The 27,137-nt window shown below is 26.3% G+C and overlaps 1 protein-coding gene across 3 annotated transcripts; it reads left to right on the top strand.

Moving 5' to 3' along the window:
- On the top strand, positions 1–26,659 carry LOC117172442 (transmembrane protein 39A). 3 transcript variants are annotated; one of them, XM_033360384.1, is made up of 9 exons: positions 1–105; positions 1,007–1,086; positions 4,370–4,715; positions 4,792–4,931; positions 14,111–14,209; positions 16,405–16,514; positions 16,593–16,845; positions 22,094–22,301; positions 25,198–26,658. In XM_033360384.1, the coding sequence occupies exons 3-9, from the start codon at positions 4,401–4,403 to the stop codon at positions 25,450–25,452; spliced, it is 1,380 nt and encodes a 459-aa protein (XP_033216275.1). In that variant the 5' UTR covers positions 1–105; positions 1,007–1,086; positions 4,370–4,400; the 3' UTR covers positions 25,453–26,658. The 3 variants fall into 3 exon arrangements, with proteins under 3 accessions (XP_033216275.1, XP_033216277.1, XP_033216276.1); XM_033360386.1 differs by lacking the exon at positions 1–105 and having other exon boundaries at positions 968–1,086; positions 16,593–16,770; positions 25,198–26,659; XM_033360385.1 differs by lacking the exon at positions 1–105 and having other exon boundaries at positions 968–1,086; positions 16,408–16,514.
- The last annotated feature ends 478 nt before the right edge of the window (positions 26,660–27,137 follow it).

Genomic DNA, 27,137 nt, shown 5'->3' with positions numbered 1-27,137 from the left:
AAGCACAAATATAGGATCCTATTTAATTTCCTATCGGTGAAATATATAGGTTCCTACATAGGAATTTTCAGTAGGGTCACGGTTACCCCGAAAGAGATTATACTTGTTGGTATAATAATAATTTTATAATATTAACTTATAAAACTGGAAGTTTTCTTTAGAAAATAAAGTTACAATAAAAAAATAAGAAATTAGAAACATAATAATGTAAATAATAACATTGATATCATATTACCATAAAACGTTATGCAGGGTATCCCAGATTCAAGTTTCTGGACATTTATTACCGTATAAAAAAATAGATCGAAACTTCTAATCAGTTGAAGTTTTGGTATTTGAGTAATAAGATATTTAATCTAGACCAATCAGGAGCGCGGTATAAACAGTCATTTGAGAGTGAGCGGGAGTTCAACGTAGTGTAGTGATCGTGGTGACCGTTCTCGCTGTTCTCCCTTCGCTAACGGCTAACCCCACCTCGGCACACGCTTGATGACTTAACGTCTGGTAATACCGCGTTCTTCATTGGTCCAGCCTAAATATTTTATAACTTAAAAACTAAAAATTTAGCTGATTTTTGAAAAAGGCATTTTCGATTTATTTATTTTTATTTTTATACAGCACTATAAGTTCGGACACTTGAGTCTGGGACACCCTGCGTATTAATTAATATTTAAATTTTTCCCGCTTTAATATGTGAAGCTAAAGCGTTTCGAAATTTTCATGAAACTTTTCATTTGACAAAAGTTTCATGAATTATGACTACCTTCATTTGGCTTATTGTTACACGTATTTTTCGTATAATTCATTTTAAAACTATTTCGATTCTTTAAATTTTTCTTTGAAAAATACGGTTTGATGAAAGTTCAAATTGAGAGCAATCGAGATTCGAGATATAGATACTTTAGAAGTATCGATGTACTAGAAGCTAACTTCGCGGGATTTACAGTCTGCCAAATTTGTAGGTTATGTCTTGATCGTGATGTGATGTAACTTGTTATGTTTCCAGATAAGTTATTACTGAAATTTACAAAAACTAAAAAGAGAAGAAGAATTCGAGAAACTTTTTCCTGAGTGTTGTCTAAAATCGTAAGTAATTTAAATGAATTAATCAAGTCAGTATAAATAAAAACTCTTCAAATCGAAGCAGCTCTTTCTTGTCTCTGTAATTTTGAAAGAATACTTCAGGAAGTTGACTAGATAATAAATAAATTGAATACAAGTGTTATAAAAAAAAATTTATTTATTAATTAAGGTTATGGAGTTAATAGTGTATATTTTAATTTGTAATTTATGTCTCATTTTATAAATTTGACAACTTAATTAACTTCTAGCCTAAATCTCTCAAAATGTTCTACCCATTTGTATCAAATTATATTTTCTTAGCTTATTCCGCATTCTGCATAATGTTACAATTTTATGTAATATTAAATTCAAAGCAATTTTTTAAAAAGGGCTCAAGGTTTAAAAGCATTTATTTAATACTTTATATGTCAAAAAAGGTTTAAGTATAGACTCTTTATCTTTAATTGAAGCCTTGGCAGAGATAGCGTTGGATAAACAAAAATCTGTGCTGCTGAAATCTTTGTTCAAACTGTGAGGTTATTTGTGACAGGGTTTCTTCCATGACATACTTACTGGGAAATGAAACAGAAAATCCTTGGGTACAAATATCTTGTCACACTATCAACATATTTTGGAATGAAAGTATTTTTTTATCCAGCTTTATATAATTTCCATTTTATTTTCACACTTCCATTTTCTTTTTTAAGAATTTCTTTTTTTTCCCCATTTTCAAAAAACTTTCCCTTTTTCTCGTTTTTTTTTGTGTAAATGCCAAACTGAATTAATAATGAGAAAATCCAACTATTTTGCGCTCAAAAGTCTACTGTTACATTTTTTATGTGAATTAATTTCTTTTGTTTGAAAATTATACTATTTAGTTGAAAATTGAATTATTTTTTTTTTTAAATTACACTTTTTTCTTAAAGAGTCATCTATTTTTGTTGAAAATTCATCCTTTATGGTTGTATGTAGGTTCATTATTTTTAATTGTAAATTCTACTGTAATATTTTTGGTCAGAATTCATCTCTTTTGGTTTAATATTCTACTATTTTCTCAAAAACTCATATTCTCTGGACGAAAATTAAACAGTTTTGTTGAACATTCACCTTGTGGGATAGGAAATTCGTACTTTTTGATTGAAAATTCATGTTTTGGTAGAAAAATCATCTTTTTTGGTGAGAAAATAATTCTTTTTAATTGAAGTGTATATTGTAATATCTTAGTTCAGAATTTGTTTCTTTTAGTTGAAAATTCTATTATTAAATTGAAATTTGAATTATTTTGCTCAAAATTATACTTTTTTCTCAAAAAGTCTAATTTTTTGTTTGAAAATTTATCGTTTATGATTCGAAGTTCATTCTTTTTAATTCAAAAGTCTACTGTAATATATTTGGTTCAAAATTCATCTCTTTTGGTTGAAAATTCTTCTATTTAATGGAAATAAAATTTTTTGATTTAAAATTAAACCATTTTGTGAAAAACTCATCTTTTATGGTTGACAATACTACTAAAAGGTTAAAAGTTAAACTACTTTGTCAAAATTTTATTTTTTTATTTGAGTAATAATTTTTTCAATTTCCAATTTTGAATTTAAAACTTTTTTTAAGTTAATTTTTTCTTGTTTGAAATAATGATATTTTTAAAAAGGCAACTGTCTTTTTTTTAATCCTCTTTTTGGCTAATAAATTAAATTATGAAGTTGAAGATGCAACCTTTTTTTATTGAAGTTAAATCTTATTTGTTTGGAAATTCGACAATTTGGTTTTACATTTATCTTTGTAGGTGGATAATTCAAATATTGGATTGACAATTCATCTTCAGGTAGAAAACTAATATTTTTTATGGAAAGTTAATTTTTTCTTGGTTGGAATAAAGATTTTGTTTAAAAATTCAACTGCTTTATTAAAAATTGAGTTATTTTGTTGAAAATGTAACTATTTTTTAAAGTAATATTTTTTGGTCGGAAATTCAAATGTTTTGTTAAACATTTGTCTTTTTGGATAGAAAATGCATACTTCTGGATTGAAAATTCATCGTTTGGTTGTACTTGAAGTTCCGAACGTTTAAATGAACGAAACATTTTTTCCCATTTATATTTTACCCATAAACATTTTTCCAATTGCAATTTAAAATGTGAATTTTATTTCTGTTTTAATAATAAATTACTGGCTTACAAAGTAACCAGTAAAAAATTTCGTTTATTAGAACTTTCAGAACTTCTGGTACATATAATTTGGTAGAAAAGCAATCGTTTATGTTCAAAAATAATATTGTTAGTGAGAAATTGAACTTTTTGGTTGAGCATTCATCTTTTTGGAAAAAAAATTCGTACTTTTGGATTGACAATTCATCTTTTGGTAGAAGTCATCTTTTTTAGTTAAAAAAGAATTTTTTCTTATACAAAACAAAAATATTTTTGAAATCGAAAATCTCGTCTTCGACAAAAATCGTCTACTATGCGCAAAATTGAGCATTTGTTGTGAAAAATATCACGGTTTTTTATTTAAGTTTAATCTGTTTTTTTTAACTAGGACCGTTTGGTTAAGTATGTATCTTTTTTGTTGAAAATTTAACTATTTCGTTAAAAATTCAAGTGCTTTTAAAAAAATTAACTATTTTGTGGAAATAAATCAACTATCAGGTTAAAAATAAATTTTTGTTCTTGAAAATTTCATCTCTTCAGGTTTCAAAACCAAAGGTTTTCTAAAACATTGTACTTTTTAGCTTGAAAACTCAACTCTTTTGTTGAAACTTAATTTCTTTTGGTAGAGAATTTTTTCGGTTGGAAACAACTTAACTATATTATTGAAAATTCATAATTTTTGGTTGGATTTGAACTTTTTTTGTTTAAAATTAAAATTTGTGAACCTGAAATATCAACCGTTATTTTTTCATTGATAATTAATCTTGATTGGTTACAAGTTAAAATACTTTGTTAAAAATCAGGGTTCTTGTTTAAAAATACATATCTTTGGATAAAACTGAAACTATTTTGTTGAAAATTCATGTATTGCGTTGAAAAGTCGTTTCTTCTCCTTAAAAGTTTAACTATTTGATTTAAAATAAACTTGTCGCTGTTGGAAATTCAACTAATTGATTGAAAATGTATCTTTTTGGTTGAGATTTAACTTTCTTGGTGAATTGGGTAATTATTTATATTGACTTCAATATAGTACCTACATTAATTTTAATTTAAAGAATTCATTCATCTATTAATTCCCTTTTTTCGCGAAAAACTTAAACTTTTTGGTCATATATTTAAATGAAATTAACTAAAATGATGTATTTGTTTCCTTAATTTACCAGCATCACAGTGTCGAATGTCAAGGAAAAGAAAATGCCTCCAGGGCGCCGATATCCTGGTGGTCGTAATGGACCCGGAGGTCGAATCCAATTTAGTCCGCCGAACATTGGCGGTACCAATTCCTCTTCTGCAATTGGCAATGGGGCGGATGAAAAAAAATCAGTTGATTCAATAGGCGGGCGTTTGTTAGCCCCGAAACATGTACCAATTCCAACAATCCCTGTAGATGGACAATTAATGTTTGAAGCTCTTTCTCTTGCCACGTCAATTATTGCGGCATGTTTGCAACTTCTCCACTTGTACAGAACTGTTTGGTGGCTACCACAATCGTATAACGAGTATACTATGGTACGTTATTTATTAAATATTGCTCAGGAGTGAATATAAATACAAATTCTTTCTTTGAAAATAAAATTTTTTCTAGAACTTCTACCTGATAGATCCTCATTTACTGATATTTATCGGCACGATGGTAGCCCGAAGATTTATTTACGCCCTCTTGCAAAGAATCATGGATTCGATAGCACCTGATCATTGGCTTCCAACGGTACAACAAATTATGAGGTATAAACCTAATTGGCCGCTGTTGTCACTATTTTTTTACTTTTCCTTTAAAACTATTCTTCAACTTCTTCGCTGATTGGCTAAAATAACATGTCTAAATAACTTTCATTTTTGTCAAAATCGTTTTTATTGCCTAAAATATTTTTTTTTTAATCAAGTACATGTTGTGTTAATAGGATTTGTTCGAAATCTCATTTTTTATTATACTAAAGAACAAACGCGACCTCTACGGGCGCGATCATTCTTCTTTATATTTGAAGCAATTTTTTAATTAAAATATACAATTAATATTAATACAAAGTTTTTGTGTTGTACAGTATGTATTATGTGAAATAATAGAACAATGAGAACAATATTTTTGATATTTGATGAAAATTGTATATATAATATTTTTGTTCAATTAATAGCAGCTTCCTGTCACTAGAATATGACCGAGAATATGACAGAATTAAGGAGAATTTGAAAGAATTTAAGAGAATTTAAGGATTTATGATTTTTAACAATATTTTTATTGTTCAGGTTAAATCAGCGGTTGAATATACATTATTTGCTAGCTCAGGCATATTTAGGAATTACAGTGCTTCATTTACAAATTAAAAATTTTTTAAATATATTAATTTATTTGAAAAAAGTGTTTTCTACTTTAAAAGATAATTCTTTAACAAAATAATTAAATTTTTAACATAATATTTGAATATTCAAACTGAAAAGATAAATTGTCAACAAAAAAGTGTCATAGTTTTGATTTTAATCAAAAAATAAATAAATTTATGCAGCAAAAGAAAAGAATTTTAAAACTAAAAAGACGAATTTCCAACAAATAAAGATTTTTCACTCAAAAAATAAATAAAAGTTTATCTAAATTATCGAACCTTCAAACCAAGAGACAAATATTATTGACAAAAATGCAATTTTTCAACAAAAAATATGACTGTTCAACAAAAAATTAATTTTCCACGAGACTGATGCATCTTTACGCAAGAAAGGGAGATTTCAAACTAAAAAAACGCGAATCTCTTAACTAAAAAATATCAATCTTAAAAAATGGAAAGGTTCCATTTTCTGTTAAAAAATTAATTCTAAATAATAAAAAAAAGAAGTATTTTCCACTGAACATGTAAATTATCAACCAGACATAAGCCTTCAATAAAAAAAAATTTCGCAATTTAGTTTAACTTTGACTTAAGTAGTTAAATTTTCAATTAAAAAAGATTAATTTATAAAAAGATAAATATACTTTTAATCATCGAGATAACTCTATAAATCTTTAACAAAAACGCGATTTCTTATTAAAGCGATTCAACCAAATGTTTTAAACAAATTAATTAAATTATCAAGCAAAGAAGAACGATTTTTAATCAAAAAGTTGCATTTTCATACAAAAAATGAAATTTTTTTCATAACAGATGAAGTTTTAAATCAAAAAGATAAATTTTCAAAAAAATAGTTGAATTTTCTTTTGAAAAAGATTTTAGTCGAGTTTTCACGATCAAACTATGAATTTTTTAACAAAAAATCATTTTTCACCAAACAAATTGAATTTTCTATCCAAAAAGACGAATTTTTAACCAAAAAGGATGACTTTTTAACAAAATTGTTGAATTCTCTAACAAATAGTTGCATTTTCATTTAAAAATATGAAATTGATCGTAAAGCAAAATAATTTTTTATTACAAAAAAAGTTGAGTTTTCATACAAAAAAGATTCCAGTTAACTCTATTTTGAAATTTACTTTTCTTGTTTAAAAATTCTTCTTTTTAGGTAAAAATGTAAGTATTCTAATTAAATAATAATAATTTTAGTCAAAAAGTCACCTCTTAGGTTCGAAATAAAATTACTTGGCTGAAAGTTCAACTCTTTTGTTACAAATTATTTTGTTGAAAAATAAGCTGTTTGATTGAAAACTTGTTTTTTTCTTTGAATAAAAAGGATTTTTTTTCGTAAATTTAAGTATTTTGTTAATTTTTTTTTAGTTGAAGGTTAAAGATGTAACTATTGTTCCAGTTAAATACTCCATAATTTTAGATAAAAATTCATCTTTTTGGTTCAACAATTATTTTTTTATTTAGAACGTAATCTTTTTGTTTGAAAATCAATCTCATTTTTTTAATTCATCTCTAGCAAATAGTTGCATTTCTATCAAAAAATATTAAATTTATCGTCAAGCAAAAAAATTTTTGTTTACAAAAAAAAATTTTAATCCAAAAAAACGAATTTTTCATACCAAAAAGGATGAATTTTTAACAATATAGTTAAATTCTCTACCAAATAGTTTCATTTTTATCCAAAAATATATATTTTGTACCAAAAAAGATGAATTTGTAATAAAAAACGAATTTTTTTTATAAGTGGAACTTTCATTCGGAAAATATTTCAGTTCATTTTTTAACACCAAAATATAAATTTTAAACAAAAAGTAAATTTAAAAAAAATAGTTAAGTTTTCAAGAAAATAGTATAATAGCTTCATTTCTAACCAAACAGTTGCATTTTCATCAAAAAGCAAAGTTTAATTTCTGCTAAAGAAGGTAAACTTTAAAATGAAAAAGACAAACTTTCAAAAAAGAGTTGAATTTTCAACTCGGTTATATTCCCGGTAATATTCTCATTCTCGTTACCGTTCTCAAAGTAATATAGACGGCTCAGAACTCTACCTGTCACTGAGAGTTGAAAATGGCCCATGTATTGAAAACGACCATGCAGCGGCGCTAGTAGTAACTTTGTTCTAGTTGTTCTGACTGTCATATGACTTTTGTTATGATGAGCCGTTACAAACTCTTAAAAATATAGCAAGAAAATGATTTATTTATGTAATAATGTAATAGTTGTGCCGATAGTTCGGTTTTATTTTTAAAAAATCATTTTAAGTTTTAAAGATTTTAAAATGTGGCTCTAAAGAATATGGAACACTTTGCGACCATTTTTTTTTAATTTTTCAAGATTTACAAATTTGTTAGGTAAACTGAATTTTGTCAGGGTGTGAAAAAAAAATTCTTAAAATTCATGGGAAAAAATGTTGAATTATTTCCTGAAATTTTAAAAAAGTGTGAAAAATTTTAAAGCAACATTTTTCAATTTTGCCATAATGCATAATTTTAGAAAAAATTTGAGTGAGTTTAAGAGATATTCCAAAGTTTTGAAACGATTCAAAAATAATTAAAACTTGTCAAGTTTTTTTCAAGATTTTGTAAAGTATCACGAAAATGAAATATATTTTTTCAGGTTCTTAGGAAAAATTAAAATAATTTTTTATTTCGAAAAATTAATTTGAAGAGATTATTTAAAAAGACCTTAGAAGATTTCAAAAATGGGGAAAGCAGATGCTGAAAGATTTTAAGGCAATTTTTAAAATGTTGCAGAGTCAATAAAAAATGCAGCAAAAATTTGAATAATTTTTAGAAATTAGAAGGCTTAGAAGCTATGAAAAAATTAAAATTTGAAATTTGGTAAGATTGCAAAATAAAAAAGAACAAAAATCGGGTAATTTCAAGAAATATGTAGTAGAATTTAAAAGAATTTTGAAAGTTACCAAGAGAATAAACAAATTTTCTTAAAATTGCTGAGGAAATTTAGAAGATTATAAGGTAATTTTTAAAACTTGGGAATGATATTTAAAATTTTTTTAAAAATTCATGCCAGTTAAAAATATTTTCAGGAATTTAAGACGTGTTAGATAGATTACAAATATTTGAAAACTCGGAAATATTATCGAAAATTTACCAAATATTTCTTGACTCTTTCCCAACTTCTAAAAATTCTAAACATCTTTTAAAAGCACTTGAATTTTTCATAATATTTTGTAAATTTCTATATTATAAAAAAATTGCTTTAACATCTTCTAGATTCTTTTCTGACAAGCCTGAAATATTTTTAAATCTTTTAAATTTCTCAAGAATCTTATGAAAATTACATTTAAATAAATTTAAAAACAAGATGATAACACTTATTTTCTTGCTCTCAATTCTCAGAATTTAATTTCAACATGGATTTATTATAGCACATCGAAAAATAATTTTCGATTAATTTGAGTGTTGTTAAAGATAAAAAAATTCGTTATTGGGCTTTCTTTAATAGTGATATCCAAATGTTACAATATTTTAGTTTCGTTAGAAAGCCTAATTGATTAGAAAAATATCACATTTAAGAGTTCGTTATTTCATTGTAATATAGAACCATATTTTAGGATTGATCAAATTCCTTGTTTGTCATCTATAGATATAATAATTATATTTATTATATAGTATGGTAGCATTATATTTTAAAAAGGCAATATAAAAAAAAATTAGTTCTTCATCACTATATTTAAAAGTGTTTGAATATCGGGGACTAACGCAAAATAACGAAAGAATGAATGACAAAATCATAAATTAGAAAGAAAAAAATGCGGAATTATAAAATAAATGAATTTTTAAATCTCATAAATATATCTATTGCTGAAATTTAAGTTGGACGAAATTTAAAATTTGCAAAAGTAATTAATAAATTAATTATTGATTATTAATTAAATTGTTTGCCTTATTTATAATTTTATCAATAGCTAATAAATTAATAATAAATTAACTATGTTCAGAAGTTCTAAATTTCGAGAAATAAAATATTTGTGGGAATTTGATCATTCGTTTATTTTACAAGTCGGTCTTGAAGTCGGTGAGTTTTAGTTTCGGATATTTTTAAATTCTATTTTTGTCAATCTTATTTAATACCTGACTCTACACTATGAAGAACAAGTGATTTTAAAGGGTTTTTCATATTTGTTTTGTAATTTTTATGCATTTTTCCTATGATACTGCATGGTTTTGTAGAACAAAGTTACTACTAGCGCCGCCGCACGGCTGTTTTCAACTCTCGTGACACATTTTTTGCATTGGGCAGTACAGTGAAAGTAGCCCCTGATTAAGGGCATGTGACACAGCTAAATACCTATATTACCGACGACAGTTTTTCAGTTCACTGAATGTTTTTTTGAACCTAAGAATTTTTTTTGTAAATAAAATATCGAGCTGAAACTTTGGGAAATGTATTAGAGTACAATAAAGTACGTTTAGGTACTGCATTTTGGTAGGAACTTTACTGAAAATTATTTTATCTTTTTTCTGAACCTCAACATTTTTTGAACGTTCGAACTTTTTTTATACATAAAATATCGGTCTCAAACTTTGAGAAATGCAAGAGTCGAAAGAAAACTACGTTTGAGTACAAAGCTTAATAATAACAGATGTAAAAAAAATATTTCAACGGCATCAGCCGATAACGATGTACACGAAAATACGAACCCTCTAGAGCCTCGTCTAGTGGCCGCCAGGTTTCGAATTTTCGTGTGCAAGGTTACCGGCTGATGCCTTTGGAATTGATTGTTGAAATATATTTTTTTACATCTTTTATATTATTAAGCTTTGTAGTTAAACGTAGTTTTCTTTCGACTTTCACATTTCTCAAAGTTTGAGACCGATATTTTATGTATAAAAAAAGTTCGAACGTTCAAAAAATGTTGAGGTTCAGAAAAAAGATGAAATAATTTTCAGTGAAGTTCCTACCAAAATGCAGTACCTAAACGTACTTTATTGTACTCTAATACATTTCCCAAAGTTTCAGCTCTATATTTTATTTACAAAAAAAGTTCTTAGGTTCAAAAAAACATTCAGTGAACTGAAAAACTGTCGTCGGTAATATAGGTATTTAGCTATGTCACATGCCCTTAATAGTAAATAAAATTTGCTATTTTGATTAAAAAAATAATAAGGATGAAAAAATACAAATATAAGCTATTATTCTGTAAATATTGTAAATATTTTGTTCAGCATTGTAAATCTTCTAGTAAGCATAGCGTTGTTTTTTTAAATCACCAATTTCCAAAGAGAAATTTTAACATAACCTAAAGTTGTCAAAAAATTTGTTATATTTTTTTTTCAATATTATAATTCATTCATAAAAATACCAATAATTTCACACAAAAAATATCAACGTAATCTGAAATTGTTAAAAGATATAAATCTTGTTAAAATTATAATGACTTTTGTTTCAAAATACCAGTTTATGGTGTTGTGTTTACCGCTAACATAACCTGAAATTGCTGAAATTTGTAAATCTTTTTCCAAATCTTTTTCTTATTAAAAATAACATAATCGAAAATTTTTGAAAGATTGTAAATATTATTCAAATTATAATGATTTATGTTTTAATATAACAATTTTTTTGTAAACCACTAACGTAACCGAAAATTATTTTTGTTTCGAAATGCCAGTTTTTGTTGTAGAATGCTAGAATAACGTAAAATTGTTGAAAGTTGTGAATCTTCTTTAAAATCTGTTTTTTTTATCAGGAATACCAATTTCCGACTAAAAACACAAACATAATCCAAAATTGATCAAAGATTCTGAATCTTGTTCCACTTATAATGATTTTTGTTCAAAAATGCTAGTTTGAACTGATTTCAATTCCATTTTCTTTCTTTTTTTTTTTAAATAATTTAGAGGTGTCGCAAGCTGCATTAAATTTAACACAATTATTTCTATCATATAAAATACTACTTTATACTGACATTTAGGTATTTAAATAAATTGTTCAAATGATTTGTTATTGTTTTTAGCAGTTTTCTCTGAGAATAAAGTCAGAAAGTGGCGGTTTTTATCAACAAATTTCAAGTTTTTATCCAATTTTCAATGACAGTAATGTAGTCATTAATCTCAACAAACAATGTATTATTATTGTTATTAATATTTAATTTTAATAATGCTAGAAAGTTGCGAATTTTTAAAACTTCAACTAATTGTCTAGTTTTCACTTGACTGACTTAATAATTAATTCAATTTAGAAAATATAATTATTTAAACAAACTATGAGTGATTATAAATATCTTCTTCTTTATTAATGCTAGAAAGTTGCGGTCTATTCTGACATGTTTATATTTTTTTCCAATTTTTACATAGTGAAGTAATAAATAATGCAAGTTAAAAAACATAGTTCAAACAATTAATTATTGTTTATAACTATCTTCTCTTAGATAAGTGCTAGGAAGTTGCGTTTTTTCCGAAAGGTTTAACTTTTCTTTGCCCTTTTATCTGTGAACAAATAATAAATAAACATTAGAGATAATCGTATTTTAAACAATCTCTTTTTTTTTAAATATAATTTTATAAAATAAAACGGATCTTCGTTAAATTGATATCTGACTTAATTTCCTTTCTTGCTCCAGACGAAAGTCAGAAAAAATATGTACTACAAGTTGTAACAGAGTACCGGAAGCAAGGAGGAAAATATGTGTATGTGTATGTTAAAACCAAACTTTTCTTTTACGCTTTTTCAATAAACTTCTTTTTGTAATTCAAAACAAAACTTATTCAAGTCATTTACAGACCTAGTCCTCCCACCTACTCCTAATTACTACATTCTGTGTTTCTGTTTCTTCTGTAAGATAGCTTTTTTATTAACATTTTTTTCTTTAATCATCGGGAAAAGAGCAAAACTAATTCGCTTTAAAAAATACATAACTATTTAAAGAAAATGATGGTTGCTGAGGTTCACTCCTTATTTTTTCATAATTAAAAAGCCAAAGTAAAACTAAAGGTTTGGAAAAAATAAACTTTCTAACATTACTCTAAGAGAAGATGGTTATAAACAATAATCAATTGTTTAAGTAAGCGTCTTCGTTTACCTGCATCAATTAATACCTCACTCAGTGAAAAGTGGACAAAAAGTTTAAGAGTTAAGAAAAAACCGCAAATTTTTAGCACTTATCTAAGATAAGATAGTTATAAACAATTATTAATTGTCTAAACAATTGTTTTTGGTAACTTGCATTATTTATTACTTAAATACGTAAAAAGTAAGGTAAAAAATTCAAATTTTCAGAAGAAGCCGCAACTATTTAGCATCGATAAAGAAGAAGATAATTATAAACAATAATAATCTGTTTAAATAATTATTTTTGCTAAACTGAATTAATTACTAACTCACTCCAAGTAAAAAAAAGCAATAACCAAATAGTTGAAAATTCCAGAAAAAAACATACATTTCTAGTATTCTTGAAATTTAAGTTTATTAAAAGTAATAATGAATTGTTTAAAAAAATTTATTTAATCAACTCAAATTAATTATTTACATCACTCTGATTGAAAATGGGACAAATGTGTAAAATTTTAAAAACTGCAATTTTCTAGAATTAGTCTAATGGCGGTAATCATAATTACCGCCAAAAACTCGCAAACCCCATTTTTAAATTGTGGGTTTTTTTGGGACCCTATAAAACATACTTATTGGGGCGATATTTGATAAGGAATATTTTATTTAAATGATATGACTCATTGTAATAAGAAACGTTGAGTTTCAATTCGATTAAACTAATATTGATGATTTTGAATAAAAAATTTTAAAAAGTATTTTTTTATGGGAAATACGTGTTACATTTCATGGGAATTGCGCCACCTCTAAATATTATTATTTTTTTAAATAAATTGATTGATTTTGGTGTGAATTTGAAAACAAAAATCATGATAATTTCTGTAAAATAATAATTTTAAAAATGTTTGGACTGTGTTAGTGTTTTTCTTCGAAAGTTGGTATTTTTAACAATAAAAAAAAATAACTCTTTTTAGTTTAATTGATATTAAACAAAAAAATCATCATGATTTGAACATGTTTTAGGATCTTTTAACACTTTTTTATTATTTTAGTGTTCTTGGTCGAAAATTATTATTTTTACTATGAAAACTTTAGATTTTTTCAAATTTTGAACAATTTTAGATTATTTGAGGTTTTTTTACCGGGATTGGTATTTTTAATTTAAAAAGTTAGGGTTAGGACAAGATTCACAATTTTTAACATTTTTAAGTTATGTTAGCATTTTACACTAAACATCGTTTTTAAAAAATAAATGTTAAGCAATTCTTAAACAATTTGAGATTGAGTTAGCTTTTGACAACAAACACTGATATTTTGAAACAAAAATCATTACAATTTTAATCAGATTTGCAATTTTTTAAGTCTGCTTGTATTCACGTTTTTTCACAGGAAATCCTTTTCTTTTTTAACAAAATAATTATAATTTGGTTAATAACAAAATTGTGGTGTTAATATTAATTTTATATCTTATTTTAAAAGCTGGGTGAGATATAAAAGAAAAGCCAGACCGCTCTTATTTTCTAGTATTGTCAATTTAATATTTTCTAAAATAATGTTCCTTAGAGTTATTCTTCTCATAATCGTGATCGGAATTCTTGGCTGGTGCCTCTACTACATGAGCGAGAAGCATAATATCATGAAAGTCTTTTATCTTTGCTATCCGTGAGTATTTCTCCTTATTTTACTAATTTCGGTTACGATCCTACCGATAGAAATCTCAGAGTATATGCTAAAGATTCTCAAGTCTCTGAGAAACTTTGAGAAATTCTCCGCAGACACTCAGGTAGATATATTTAAAGGTCCTCGTTTAAATGGTCTGAAGGCTTTAAAATGTCTTTTCCGAAATTGAAATAAAAATACGCTCATAAATAACAAGCACAGTCGTCACAGAGTGTCACCTATTCACCTTTTGTCACCTTTTGTCACCTATTTTAGAAATTTGTCACCTTTTTCTCCTATTGTGGGGTTTCTCATCTTTTGTCATCTTTTTTTTTCGGTTGAAAAAGTACAATTTTATTCAAAATTACAACTTGCACACCAAATACAGTTTTCATTACACTTTCTTAATCGACGAATATTGAACCAAATGATCGAATTTTCAAACGGAAGAGTTTAAACATCAACCAGGAAGAGTTGTATTTTCAAGCATAATTTTTAATTTTTAATTTGAAAATATGACTATTTTACAAGCCCGTTTAATTTTGAAGCAAGGAAGATGAATTTTCAACTAAAAAATATGACTTTTCCAACTAATCAGATTTTTACACCAAAAGGATTGATTCTCTATCCAGAAATACAATTGTTTAATAAATCAGTTGAAATTTCGATAAAAAAAGATGACTTTTTAAGAAAATAGTTGAATTTAGATTAATTACCAAATAAATTTATTTGAAAATTTAAACAAATAAGTCATTTCAAATTGAAAAATATTTTATATACGATAATTTATAGAATGAATGATAATTCTAAATAAAGATTTGAAATCAAAAACATTTTTAATTAATTTTAAAATAAAAAACGATGAAAATTAATCTATCTGAAATTGATGCATCAGTAAAAGCACACTTTCGGTAATTGCAAGTGGTTACAATTTTAGATTTTTGAATTTTTATTAACAATACTAAATAAAATTTTTTTTTCCCCTTTTTAGGTTTTAATTTTTAATTAAAATTGAATTGGTTAAATTTTGGAAAGTATTATTGGCAACTTGAAAAGTCTTAATTTTTAACCGATTTTAATTCACTTCCAATAATTTAAATTTTAAAGTGTTATAGTATAAAAAAGTTTTAAGAACACAATTTCTGGTGCCTAAAATTTTATTCAGTTTTAAATAAATTTCCCATTCGTTTAAGTTTCAACGTTTGGAAGTATACATTTTTTTATTTTTTACGTTCTCGTTTAAAATTGCCACATATTTCGAAAGGCATTTATTTTTAATAATTATATTCAATTTTCATTTCAGAAAACGTTTTCTAATTAGTTTTAATGTTAACTTATAATTTAATTATGTCATGACAATTTAAAAATCTAGAATATCAGAAGCTTGGCATTTGAAAGATTCAATTTAGTTTTCAATATTAAATTGTCAAATTTTAATCGCTTTGAATTCAAATTATTCAAATTTAAAAGTCTTCAATCTTTAATTATTTATTTTGAATGCTTTCAATTATAAATAATGCAATTTCAATTACTCAGCAAAACGCTTATATGTACTTTCCTGTATCAGAAACAACAATTTCATTATCCTTCTTATCATTTGATTTAAAAAGGAATTCATTTTTTGCAAAAAAGTTTGCTGACATTTATCGACTTCCGAAATTTATAATATATGTGAAAAAACCGTGGGTTTTACAAAGAAAGTTAATTTTTTCATAAACCGAGAGAAATCACGAATATGCACCGGGAGAAGCGGGAGAAAGCCGGGAGACGAACATTTAAACAAAAATGGCCACCCTGAATGATATACGCGAAAAAAGACAATATTTTTTAATTCAACTCGTAAATTGTATATTAGTATATAAGTTATAATTATAAATAAGTATAATGAGAAAATTCATGAATTTAAAAAAAGTGTTAATAATTTGAATAAAAATTTAAAAAGGGAGAGTCGGGTTGGCCCGGTGCGTGACGAATACAAAAGGACCATTATATTGCCCTCGCATCACTCTTAAAAGTACCTCTAACTAAAAGGACCCAAATCTCTCTGACTATCTCTGAGACTAAATCATCCAAATCTAACCTGCAGATAGTCTCAAACCGGCCAGGCTATTTCACCTGAGAATAATCTGAGATTTCTATCCATAGGGGAATACTACGATGTCAATGTGTGTATTAAAATTCTATTCACTTACTTCCAGAAGTATTTCTGTCTATTTTTTGATGTTCGGCGTGAGTATAGGGCCTTTTTTCGACATATCGACTACGCATTCGTACGTGAAAGATGATCGCAAAACAAAATACTTGCTCGGTAAAGACCTTTTTTAAATTTGGCTAGAATCTTTGTAATTTATTGGTAGTATTGATTTTTCCATATGCTTAATTACAGACAGGCCGTTACACAATTGCTCATTAAGTGCACCAGCTATCAGGGCGGAGGTATCGAGTCTGAGATTAGACTTCAATCGAAGATTGAAACGAGCCCTTTTCGCATCCTCTGGCAGTGCCTATCTCTGTGGAATAGCACCGATTATATTTGCACCTCAGCATTTAAATTTTAACGTGAGGTGGGTGACACAGCACATAGTTTTGTTCTGGCTTGGAAGGCTGAGTGCACATTTTGCACAAGCTTATCCTGTAAGGTGAGTCTCTAAACTGACATTTTTCCTAATTCTTATATTCTCTAAACAAAAAATAGGTGTGCCACGAAAAGCTCCAAAGTATTGTTGTGGCTTTTGCTCAATACCGATTTGGTCATTTGAAAAACTCAAAGGAAGGAATGTTGCCAAATTCACACACATAATTAAGAATTAAGTTTCAGTCTAATAGGGCAGTGACAAAGATTGTCACATTTTGATGCATAATAGAACTGAGCAAAATTTAAAATTCAATCAAAGAAAAATTATATTATTACATTTTCAGTCAAAATAATTAACTGTCAACCAAAAAAAAGGTGATTTTTAACCAAACTGATGAATCTATGAAAAAAGATAAAGAATACGAATTTTTAACAGAAGAGTTAAATTTTTAATAAAGAAAGATTTTTCAATCAATAATGAAAAAAATCTCATCCAAAATATTGTGTTTTTTTTTTAGTCATAAAGACGAATTTTTGAAAAAAAGCATTTTCTACCAAAATAACAAATTAGAAAATTCATTTAAAAAAATGAATTTTCAACAAGGCTTTTTAAATTTTTAACCAAAGAAATCAACTTTTGACTAAAATGATGCACGAACAAAAAATAAAATAGTTTAATTTTAAGTTAGAGAAATAAGTTTTAAACCAAAAAAGATAAATTCAAGACAAAATATTTCAATTTTCTACCAAACAGATGAATTATCAACCGAAAAGATTAAATTTTTTAACTAAAAAAAGAAAGAAACTAATTCTCATCCAAAAAAGGATATTGCAACCAATAATATTAATTTTCTACAAAAATTTTGTAAGGAAATAGATCAATTTTTTACCAAAAATATTAAATATCAGCACAACAAAATTTCGACATTAAATTTAGTTAAAGAAAATTAATTTTCAACACAAAAAACTAATTTTCAACCAGAGAAATGAATATTCACTAAAAAAAAAGGTAATACATGTGTAATTTTTTGTATGTCTTACGGTCTTCAATTGTTGAAAAAATATATAATAAACGAAAATTACGAGAATTAATTAGATTGATTTGATTTTTATCGAATCTGATTAAGAAAAAAGGTAATTTTCTACCAAAAGATAACATATTTGAACAAACGACATGAATTTTCAACCAAAAGGTGAATTAATCACCAAGAAGATTAATTTTATACCACAAAAGATAAATTTTCATCAGAATAGAAAAATTTTTAACCACGCCGTTGAATTTTCAATCCAAAAGATAAATTTTCTACCCAAAAAAGGCAAATTTTCTACGAAATGGATAATTTTTTAACCAAGAAGATTAAATGTCTATCAAAAAAGAGAAATTTTCAACAAAAAATAAAATACTTATATTTTCGTTAATAAATATTGTATTTTTAACCAAAAAGGTTCATTTCGTACCAAAAAAACATCAGTTTTTAACAAAATAAATCAATTTTAAACCAAATTTTTATTTTTTAAAGGGATATTAAACCTGATTGTTAAATTTTCTACCATAAAAGAAATATCAAATATAAATTGAAATACTGTTGTATGCCGCACACGTTTTTGAATGCCTGATGGGTTGCATACTGCGCGAATATGACTGAGTGACTTTTCAGTTTGTTCTTTTGAAATTTCTAATATTTTTTAAATCGCAATTTCGAAATAAGAAATTTTAATTCTAAAAATGTTTTTTTAAAAACAGGACATTTGGATTGTAACTGAATAATTAATAATGTAGACAACAATTCTGTTCTTAACTTTTTGAACAAATGTTTGAAAAATGGCAAAGGATTCTATTCATAACCTCTTGCTAAAATTCAATTCTGAATATTTCTAAACATTATTGATAAAAGAGATCATGTTAATTGCAAATACGTTTTAATTTTGGGAAATAATTATGTTCTTAATATTTTGCTACGGCACTATAACTTTTAAACTTTTTCACACTTTCAGAGATGAAAAAAATGAAATTATGGCGAAAAATTAGAATATCTTAATTTATTATTTAAGCTTTGATTTTTAGGTAAAGTTTGTCTAGTTTTGCAGTTTTAAAATAATTAAAAGCTTGAAAATAGTTCATAATTTTCTTTAACAAAATGTAGATTCTTAAACATTTTAAAAGAATTTGAAATTAAAATTAATTTCAAGAGAATATTTAAAAAGATTTTAATACATTTAAAGATTTCCGAACATTTATAAAATATTTCCTCATTTTTTCCAAATTTTACGGTCTTAAATATCTTTTAAACTAACCTAAATTTGTCTTGAAACTTTTTAAAAGTTTGTGAAATAAAAAAACAATTTCTTAGACATTTTCTAGATAATTTTTTGACATCTGAAATCTTCACTTGAAAATATTTCAAAAAATTTTTAACAAAATTTAGATTTTTGAAGATTTGAATTAAAATTAAATATATTTAAAAACTTTCAAATTAATTTCATAAATTTCAGGAAAAGAATGCAGAAAAGTTTAAATCCAAAATTTTCAATTTTGCCAGATTACAAAATGTTTTAAAAAATCGAATAATTTTAAATGTTATTCAGATATTTAGAAAAGATAAAAAAGATTTAAAGCAACATGTAGATTTTTGTAGATTTCGAACCGTATACTTAGATGCTTATTAAGCATTTTGAAAGGTTTCAAGAGAATAAAAAAGAGTGTAAATGTTTCTGCGTTCAAATTTTCTGATTGAAAAGTGTTAAAAGCTTCGATTTTCGACTTAAAAATTATTGAGCATTTGTAAAAAAAATGTCATACTTTAATTTTAAAAGTTTGAAATTCAAGAGTTCCTCTTTCCTTTAATTTGCAATCCAGGTTTTATTAAACCACATGAAAAACTTTTGACTTTAAAGTTTGCATTTTTTAAGTTCAGTCGCCGTGAAAGACTTTTGTGAACTGCGAAATTACCGGAAATTTCTTTCTTTCAAAACCGGGAAACGACTGGGAATTTTCTGAGACCGGGAAAAACCGGGACCTGACAGTGAGTTTATTTCTTGACCAGGAATTTTACCAATTTTCAGAAGAAAAATCTGTCTAATTTCGATTTCAATCCTTTTTTTAAATAATGGGTCCAATTGATTTTTTTTAAATAATGATATCATTCAGTTTATAATGCGTAATTCGACAATCTTTTGTCTGAAAAATCCTCTCTTTTAGATTTTTATTTTTAAGCTTATATTTTTCATTTAAAGAATTTTAACGTGAAGTCTTGAAGACTTAACAAATTAAAAACGTTTAAATTTGCAAATTTTTGATAAAAAATAGTTTTATTTTATCAACTGTAAAGATAAATAAAGAATTTTTAAAATAGATCGGTACTTTAAGTATTAAAAACTGTAAAATATTTGATTTGGTAAAACGATTCTAAATCCGTTGAAAGTTAAAGAATTTCCAGATTCGTAAATAATTTGTAATTAAGGGCATGTGATACTTACAGTTTCCCCGGCTTTTTTTCCACAAAAATGAAAATTTTTAAAAACTGAATTCGGAGATGCTATAAAATATCATAACGGACGTCCCGGGACTCTTTGTTGAGGGATAATAACAACAAAAATTTATTGTGCTAAATAAAAATTTTATGCATATGCATTATTTTGAGGTTACGTCGTTTTTCGTCTCTGCCTTTCCGATAATCTGGAAATTATTTATGAAATAAACTTTTTTGGTTGGCTGCAAACAAGGTAAGGTCCGGGAGATTAGTTACTATGTTTATTTGTAAGTCCAAAGTTTTCGGCCAAACATATTGTGTAGTTTGGAAACAACGCTCGGGTGAATTGTAACACACATAACCTCAAAATATACACGCACGTTGTTAGAATATTCGCTATCATTTCCCAAATTTTTAAGACAAAATATTTCTTATTCTAGAAAAAAAGCCGGGGGAACCTAAAACTGGTAAAATCGATAATTTTCTAAGTATCACATGCCCTTAAAGTATTTTATTAAAATGATATCAAGTAATTTAAACGAAATTTTGGAAGAAAAAAAATTTCAGGACTTCTAAACATATTTTAAACTTAATAAATAAAGTTTTCCTACAATTTTTAGAAAATCTTTAAAATTAAAAAAATCCTTAAATTCTCGCTTTTAATAATATTGAAATTCTCTTCAATCTTTTTGAATATTCTGTTAAAATAATTTTTTAAAATAATCATTTTTCATTTTCCTAGGAATTTTAAGAAAATGTTTTTATTCGTTTGGAGCCTCTCACAATTCTTAAAAAGCCTCTACATTTTTTTGTAAACTGCAAAAATCTACATTTTGTTTCAAATTAGTTTTGAGTATTTGCACCAAAATTTCGTTACGTATAATCAAATTTTTTGGGTAAACAAACTTCGTTAAAATTATTTAAAATCATTTCATGTTCTAAATTAATTTTTAATCTTTTTTATACTTCGAAATGTCTCTTAAAATTACACTAATTGGTTCCAAAAATAATCAGTAATCAATGGTTATTTAGAAATCCAAATTTTAAGGACATTTTTTTTAATTCGCAGGATTTTCTCAAATTTGTAGGGAAAATTCAATTAATTTTTAAAGTTATTGAGAAGTTTTGAAAAAATTTCGAAACTAAAGCTAAATTTGAAAAAATTTAAAACTAGTTCTAGATTTCTCAAGATTTTTAAATACAATTTTAATGTTTTGCAAGGATGCTTAAACTATTTAAAATAAAAATTCTAATTTAAGAACTTTGAAGTTGAAAAAATGTGAATTTCTAAATATTTATTGGTCTGAAATATCCGAATAATATAATTTTGACCATTTTTAAAGTTCCTTGATTTATTTTTTAATTTAAAGTATTGAAAATGTTAACCTGAATTCATATTTTTGGGATTTAATTTAAATCTTTGAATTCTATAATTAATGAATGTTAAAAATTCTGAATTTTGCAGTTTAAATTCATTAAACTTGAAATTATTCAGTTGAAAAGTGTTAGTACCTTCCAGTTTATACTTGTAAATTACTGAACAATTCAATAGAAAATTTTTGAATTTAAAAAACTTTTAAACTTGAATTTTAAAAGTTAAAAATTCAAGAATCCAACTTTGAATGCTTTAGTTTGTTGTTTATTTTGTATTACTTGTACTTTTATTGTTTAGCTTTATATTTCGATTTTTTATAATTTATTGACCGGGAAAAATATTTGCAAACCGGGAATTTTATTCTTTGATTAAAACAGTCACCCTGTAGACACTCCGAGAGGATACAGAAGGTCGAAGAGAAGGGAAGTGTTTTTGATTTCTGATGATTTTATTTCTTTGATCGTTAGGTACTGCGACGTTTTACACAAGGCTGCCCTCCACCTGGGAAGGTGGTACAAAGTTGAAGGTCGTAATAACCATCTGCCAGCGCAGACATGGAACGATTCTGTTTTGTGGCCACATGGATCGCTTGTTAAGCACAACAAAGAGATGTACCGTTCGGAAGGTCTTTGCACAGCCGCCGAACCAGGAAACTCGAGCCACTATCGTTTCCACGTAAGCGAATATACCTTTCTATTTTCTTATTTTATTTCACCTAAACATGGATCTCGGACTTAGCAGACGTTCAAATGACAATGATTTTGATTGCGTTATCTCCCTCAGCAAAAATATCTGTGATAAACTCTATTCAATTCTTCGGTGTAGATCCTGCCTGTCTTGCGAGGAGAAATTAAGTTAAAGTCCAGATGGTGCACTTCCATCACCACTTCTCTCTCCTTGAAAATATCTGGAATTTCTCTTCGCTAGACAGGCCTGATGTAGAGAAAACTTTCCAAATCGGAAACTACTAATTCAAGAATTTTTCAAAAACATTTTCCCAAATCTTTGAGGTTTTCTAGTACAATATTTCTACGACTATGTCCCGGAAGCGATCTATTTTTAGAATCGAGACAGTCTTCCTTCATAGGCAATAAAATATTACAAATTTTCTTGTCTATACCCAGGTACTACTAAAAATCAGTTTGGCCTTTCTTTTATTTACAGTCGAGTAGTCAGTGCAGTATACGATTATTATAAATTTTAGACCCTGTAACTTGATGCTCGATCACTTGGATTACATTTGGGACAGAAACTTGTAAACACTTTAGCAAAATGATCGATGTAGATTTTTCTTTAGTGACGGATCTTTTTCGTTTGTCAGAATAGTTGAACAACTCCACAGTGGTGAAAATATGAAATTTACTGTTCAAAAAAGTCTATAGCTTTTAATTGTGAAATGATTTGACGGTTTCCTTTTTAGATTTAGAGAGCGTTAAATGATTATCAAGCTTCGAAGCGATATTTCTTATTTTTTACTTGTGAGCCTATTCTTAAAAAAAAATTTACATAAAAAGTTTATTTTTAAGATAAATATTTTGTTCTTAAATTATTTTTCATTTTTTATCCATTGAAGTAGTTTAGTAGACTTACTAAACTCCACAAAATTGTTAAGGCTTAGCATTTAGCTTTGATATAAATAATTAAAGTAAACAAATATACAGTATGTATATTGTATAATTTTTTATAACAAAAATTCTTTGCTGTGTAGTGTGTATCGAAGGGTCTTGCCAGACATAGTAAACGAAAAAATATTGATAAATCGTAACTTTTAGCATTGTTAAAAATAATTTAAGTAAACAAATAGAATGTTTTCATCCGTTTTTCGAAAGAAAAGTGATTCTTACTTGCTAAAATCGTGAATTTTTTGGACTAATAATTTTCGTAAGCTATTTAGATACATATAAGATTAAACCAAATTTTTTCCGGTAATAAAATTCAAACTTTCAATTTATTAACTAAAATCATTTTTAATAGGCCTATATTTTAAGTTTCAACAATTGTCTGGAGTTTGTTATGAAAATTGTCTATAATTAAAATTAATTAATTTATAACACAGTCGAATGTTGAGTGTAAACATCAGGATAATTCATTATTAAGGCAAAACGAATTATTTTCGAATCTGAACACACATTAACTATACCTTTTTAGTCAACAAATTTGAAACAAAGAAACATTTTTTATCGGATATTAATTAGCTTTTCCTATTTGAGTTTTTTGTCTTTTTTATTTTTATAGATTTTTCTTCTTTTTATTTGTTCGGTCTTTTCAAAATGAATATAGAATTATTCCCTTTTACATTACAATCATTTTACATAATTCATTAAGATTTTTAACTCCTTTCAACAAAATAGTTCAATCCTGAAAAGAACAGATTCATTTTCAACCAAATAGTTAAATGCTCGACCAAAAGACATTAATTTTCAAATAAAAAAGACAAGCAAAGACAATATTTTTTTTATAGTTAATGAACATTTATATCTTTACTTCAGAATTAATATACAATTTTTCTTTAAATATATAAACAAATGCTTTAAAATATAATTATTTTTTTAATATAAATACCAGTTTTAAACAAATAACACTAAGATAACACCTAGAATTTTTCAAAAAATGTTTATATTGTTTGAAATTCAATGATTCTAGATGATAATCTGGAAAATCTTTTGAGTTTTGTTAAAAATACAGATTTCCGGTATACTTTCAAACGCCACCATAACCTAAAATTGTGAACAAGTTGTGAATCTTCTTTGTAATCTAATTTTTTCACTTTTGTTGTTTTTTTTTTAATAACCGAATTCCTGTTTAAAAAAAAAAGTGAAAATAACCTAAAACTATTCAAAAATTGAAAATCTTGTTCGAACTGTAGTGATTTTTGTTTTATAATGCAATTTTCTATGTAAAACACTAACGCAAACTAAAATTGTTAAAAAATTATTATTGTTTAAAAATGTAAAGTTCCGATAAAAAATACTAACAAAACCGAAAAATGTGTTTAAAAACTATTCTTTAGAATCTAATCCTATTTGATTAAAAATACCCGTTTCCTATGTAAAACATCCACATAACCTAAAATGGTCGAAAATTAGATGTCTTGATGATTTTGCTTAAAAATGCTAAGTTCCGACGGAAAAAAAATAACGTGACGCACAATTTTCAGAAATCTTGCGTCTTCTTCGAAACTTTATGATTTTATGTTAAAATTTTATTTTAAAAATACTAATTTTCAGCAAAAAGAACAAAAATAAAATATGTGCAATACTTTCAATAATTTATTAAATATTTAAAAAGTTTTAATTTAATCGCGCTAGACTTTTTTTTTTAAAACTTTCCTTTATAAAAATAAAAAATATGTCTCGTTGAGTTTTTTGAGCACACTTGATGCTCTTTAATTCCAACCAAAAAAACCCTTAAGATTGGTTAAAAATGGTGAGGTGTTCTCCTTTTTGAACAGTAGTTGCAACACTGTGATCCGACACTAAATTTTCCTCTGCACGGAACATTAATTTTTTACTTTCCACTCGGTAATTGTTGGCACGGGTCGAGGTTGATCACTTTTCTTTTTTATTTACAGGCACTATTCAGCAACCCGACTATGCTGCTTTGTTCACTGTTAGGTCTTCAGATATCGCTTGTGGCTTTTCAACTGATGATACTGCTACACACAATAGAATGGTATCAAGTGTTGTCGATGACTTTGCTTACAGTGACCAATTACTATACTTTATTTAAGCTTGCCAGAGACTATCTAATTTGTTGGAAAGTGTACCGTGCAGAGCAGATCGTTCAAGAAAAAGCGCAAACTGCTCTGAGCAATGCCACTCAGTAATAACTTAAAACTTATCTAATTTCTACTACCCGTGTTCTAATACCAGCCAAGATGTCTGAAAAACTGCGAAAAATTTATGTGTTTGCTTATCAAGGACAATTTTTCTCTGTGAAATTTAATATACTATTTCCGCAAAGCATTAAGTTTTCCTCGTCACTGACTTGACCGGTGAATATTGGAACAAAAAAGGTTTTTTTCTGGACAACTTAGTCTAGTCTAGAGCTTACAGATCTCTGAAAAAATAGTTTTTCTATGTTTTTAAGAAACTAAATAATATTACTGATTATGTCACTTGAAATAAAAACATTATTTTTAATGAGAAGAAACATTGACAACAAAAATTTATTTTTACTTTTTACAAAATCGTGTGATTGTAACAAATGAAGGCTTATTTTTCTGGGGCAAGCATTAACTGCACTGTTTCAAATTTTGAAAGTAAATTTTTCTATGCCTGAAATTATTCTAAAAATTTATTTAAACGAAAATATTCTTTAAACAAATAACTATTTGAAGGTTATTTACTTATTTTTAAAATTGGAAACAGTAGAATTGTATAAAAAAGTTTTCCCCGAGAAAAATATGTTATGCTTTAATAAAATTCAACCATTTTTTTAAACTTGGTAAGAAGCGACAGTAAGAAAAATTAAATTATAAAAGCTATTGGTAAAATGATCATTATTCGTACATTTTAAAATTTTTTATAGAAAATAAGAATTTTTAATTTTACAAGGTATGACTAATAATATCATCAAAAATTCCTAAAATAGTAATGAACTTTTTTCTTTCAGAGGCCTGATTTTTGGCACGACAGTTATCTTAATGTACCTTTAGTACCTCCGGTGCTAAAGCCACCATAGGGTGTAAAATTTAGTTTTTTTTATCAAATAAACTATTCTGGCTCAATGATAAAATTTGTTGACAAGTTGTGAATTTGTTTATAGAATGTAAAATCATTAAACTATAATTAATCATAAAGTATCATTAGGGAAGGATTTTTTCAAGTAATTTAAAATTGATGTGCTTGTTTATTAAATTTTTTGATAGCATTATCAATTACTATGGATTTAAGAAAATGTTAACTAAGCCTTTTTAGTTTACATATGTCTAGAACAAAAAGTTAAGAAATAATTTCTTCAAGTATTTTTATTCTTTATTCATTAATATTTGCCAATAAAAAAAATATTTTTAATGTTGTAATCTGCTGGATATTATTAAGAACTTTTTTTGCTGATTTTATGATTTTTTACGTAAATATTAGTAGTTTTAACAAAATGAGAGGGTTTAGTAAAAAAAATTGTTATTAAATTTTTAAAAAAAGTAAAAATCGGACTAATTTCTCTGGAAAAAACTTTTTTTGCTCAGTGTGCGGTGGTCTATTTGTATAAGGTCGTTTTGCACAAGCGCGTGATATCGAGTTCTTTTTTTAAATGCGCAAATATGGTTGTTAAAAATGAGGAAAAAATCGCCGCCATATACCAAAAAAATAGCTGTGGGCAAAGATGCAAATATGTGATTCGACAATGTGTGATTTAGTGTTACTATCGATACGTTATAAGCGAAAAACGAAGTTCCTCATTTTCTCGCTTTTCGGTTCTCACAACTTTATAAAAATACAGTCGATTGTTTGTCTTTAAGTGACGCAATTACTCTGATCCTTTTGATGTTTCATTGGAGAGGTTTTTTGA

Source organism: Belonocnema kinseyi, chromosome 5 (assembly GCF_010883055.1).
Source record: "Belonocnema kinseyi isolate 2016_QV_RU_SX_M_011 chromosome 5, B_treatae_v1, whole genome shotgun sequence".
Taxonomy (NCBI): Eukaryota; Metazoa; Arthropoda; class Insecta; order Hymenoptera; family Cynipidae; genus Belonocnema; species Belonocnema kinseyi.
The sequence above is the reverse complement of the archived record's forward strand: the minus strand, read 5'-3'. Positions and strand labels throughout refer to the sequence as shown.

Bases quoted from the DNA above. Each gene is read 5' to 3' on its own strand.
- LOC117172442 (XM_033360384.1), top strand. From the start codon at position 4,401: ATGCCTCCAGGGCGCCGATATCCTGGTGGTCGTAATGGACCCGGAGGT. The intron at 14,210-16,404 runs GTGAGTATTTCT...ACTTACTTCCAG, and splicing joins GTCTTTTATCTTTGCTATCC to AAGTATTTCTGTCTATTTTT. The intron at 22,302-25,197 runs GTAAGCGAATAT...TTTTATTTACAG, and splicing joins CGAGCCACTATCGTTTCCAC to GCACTATTCAGCAACCCGAC.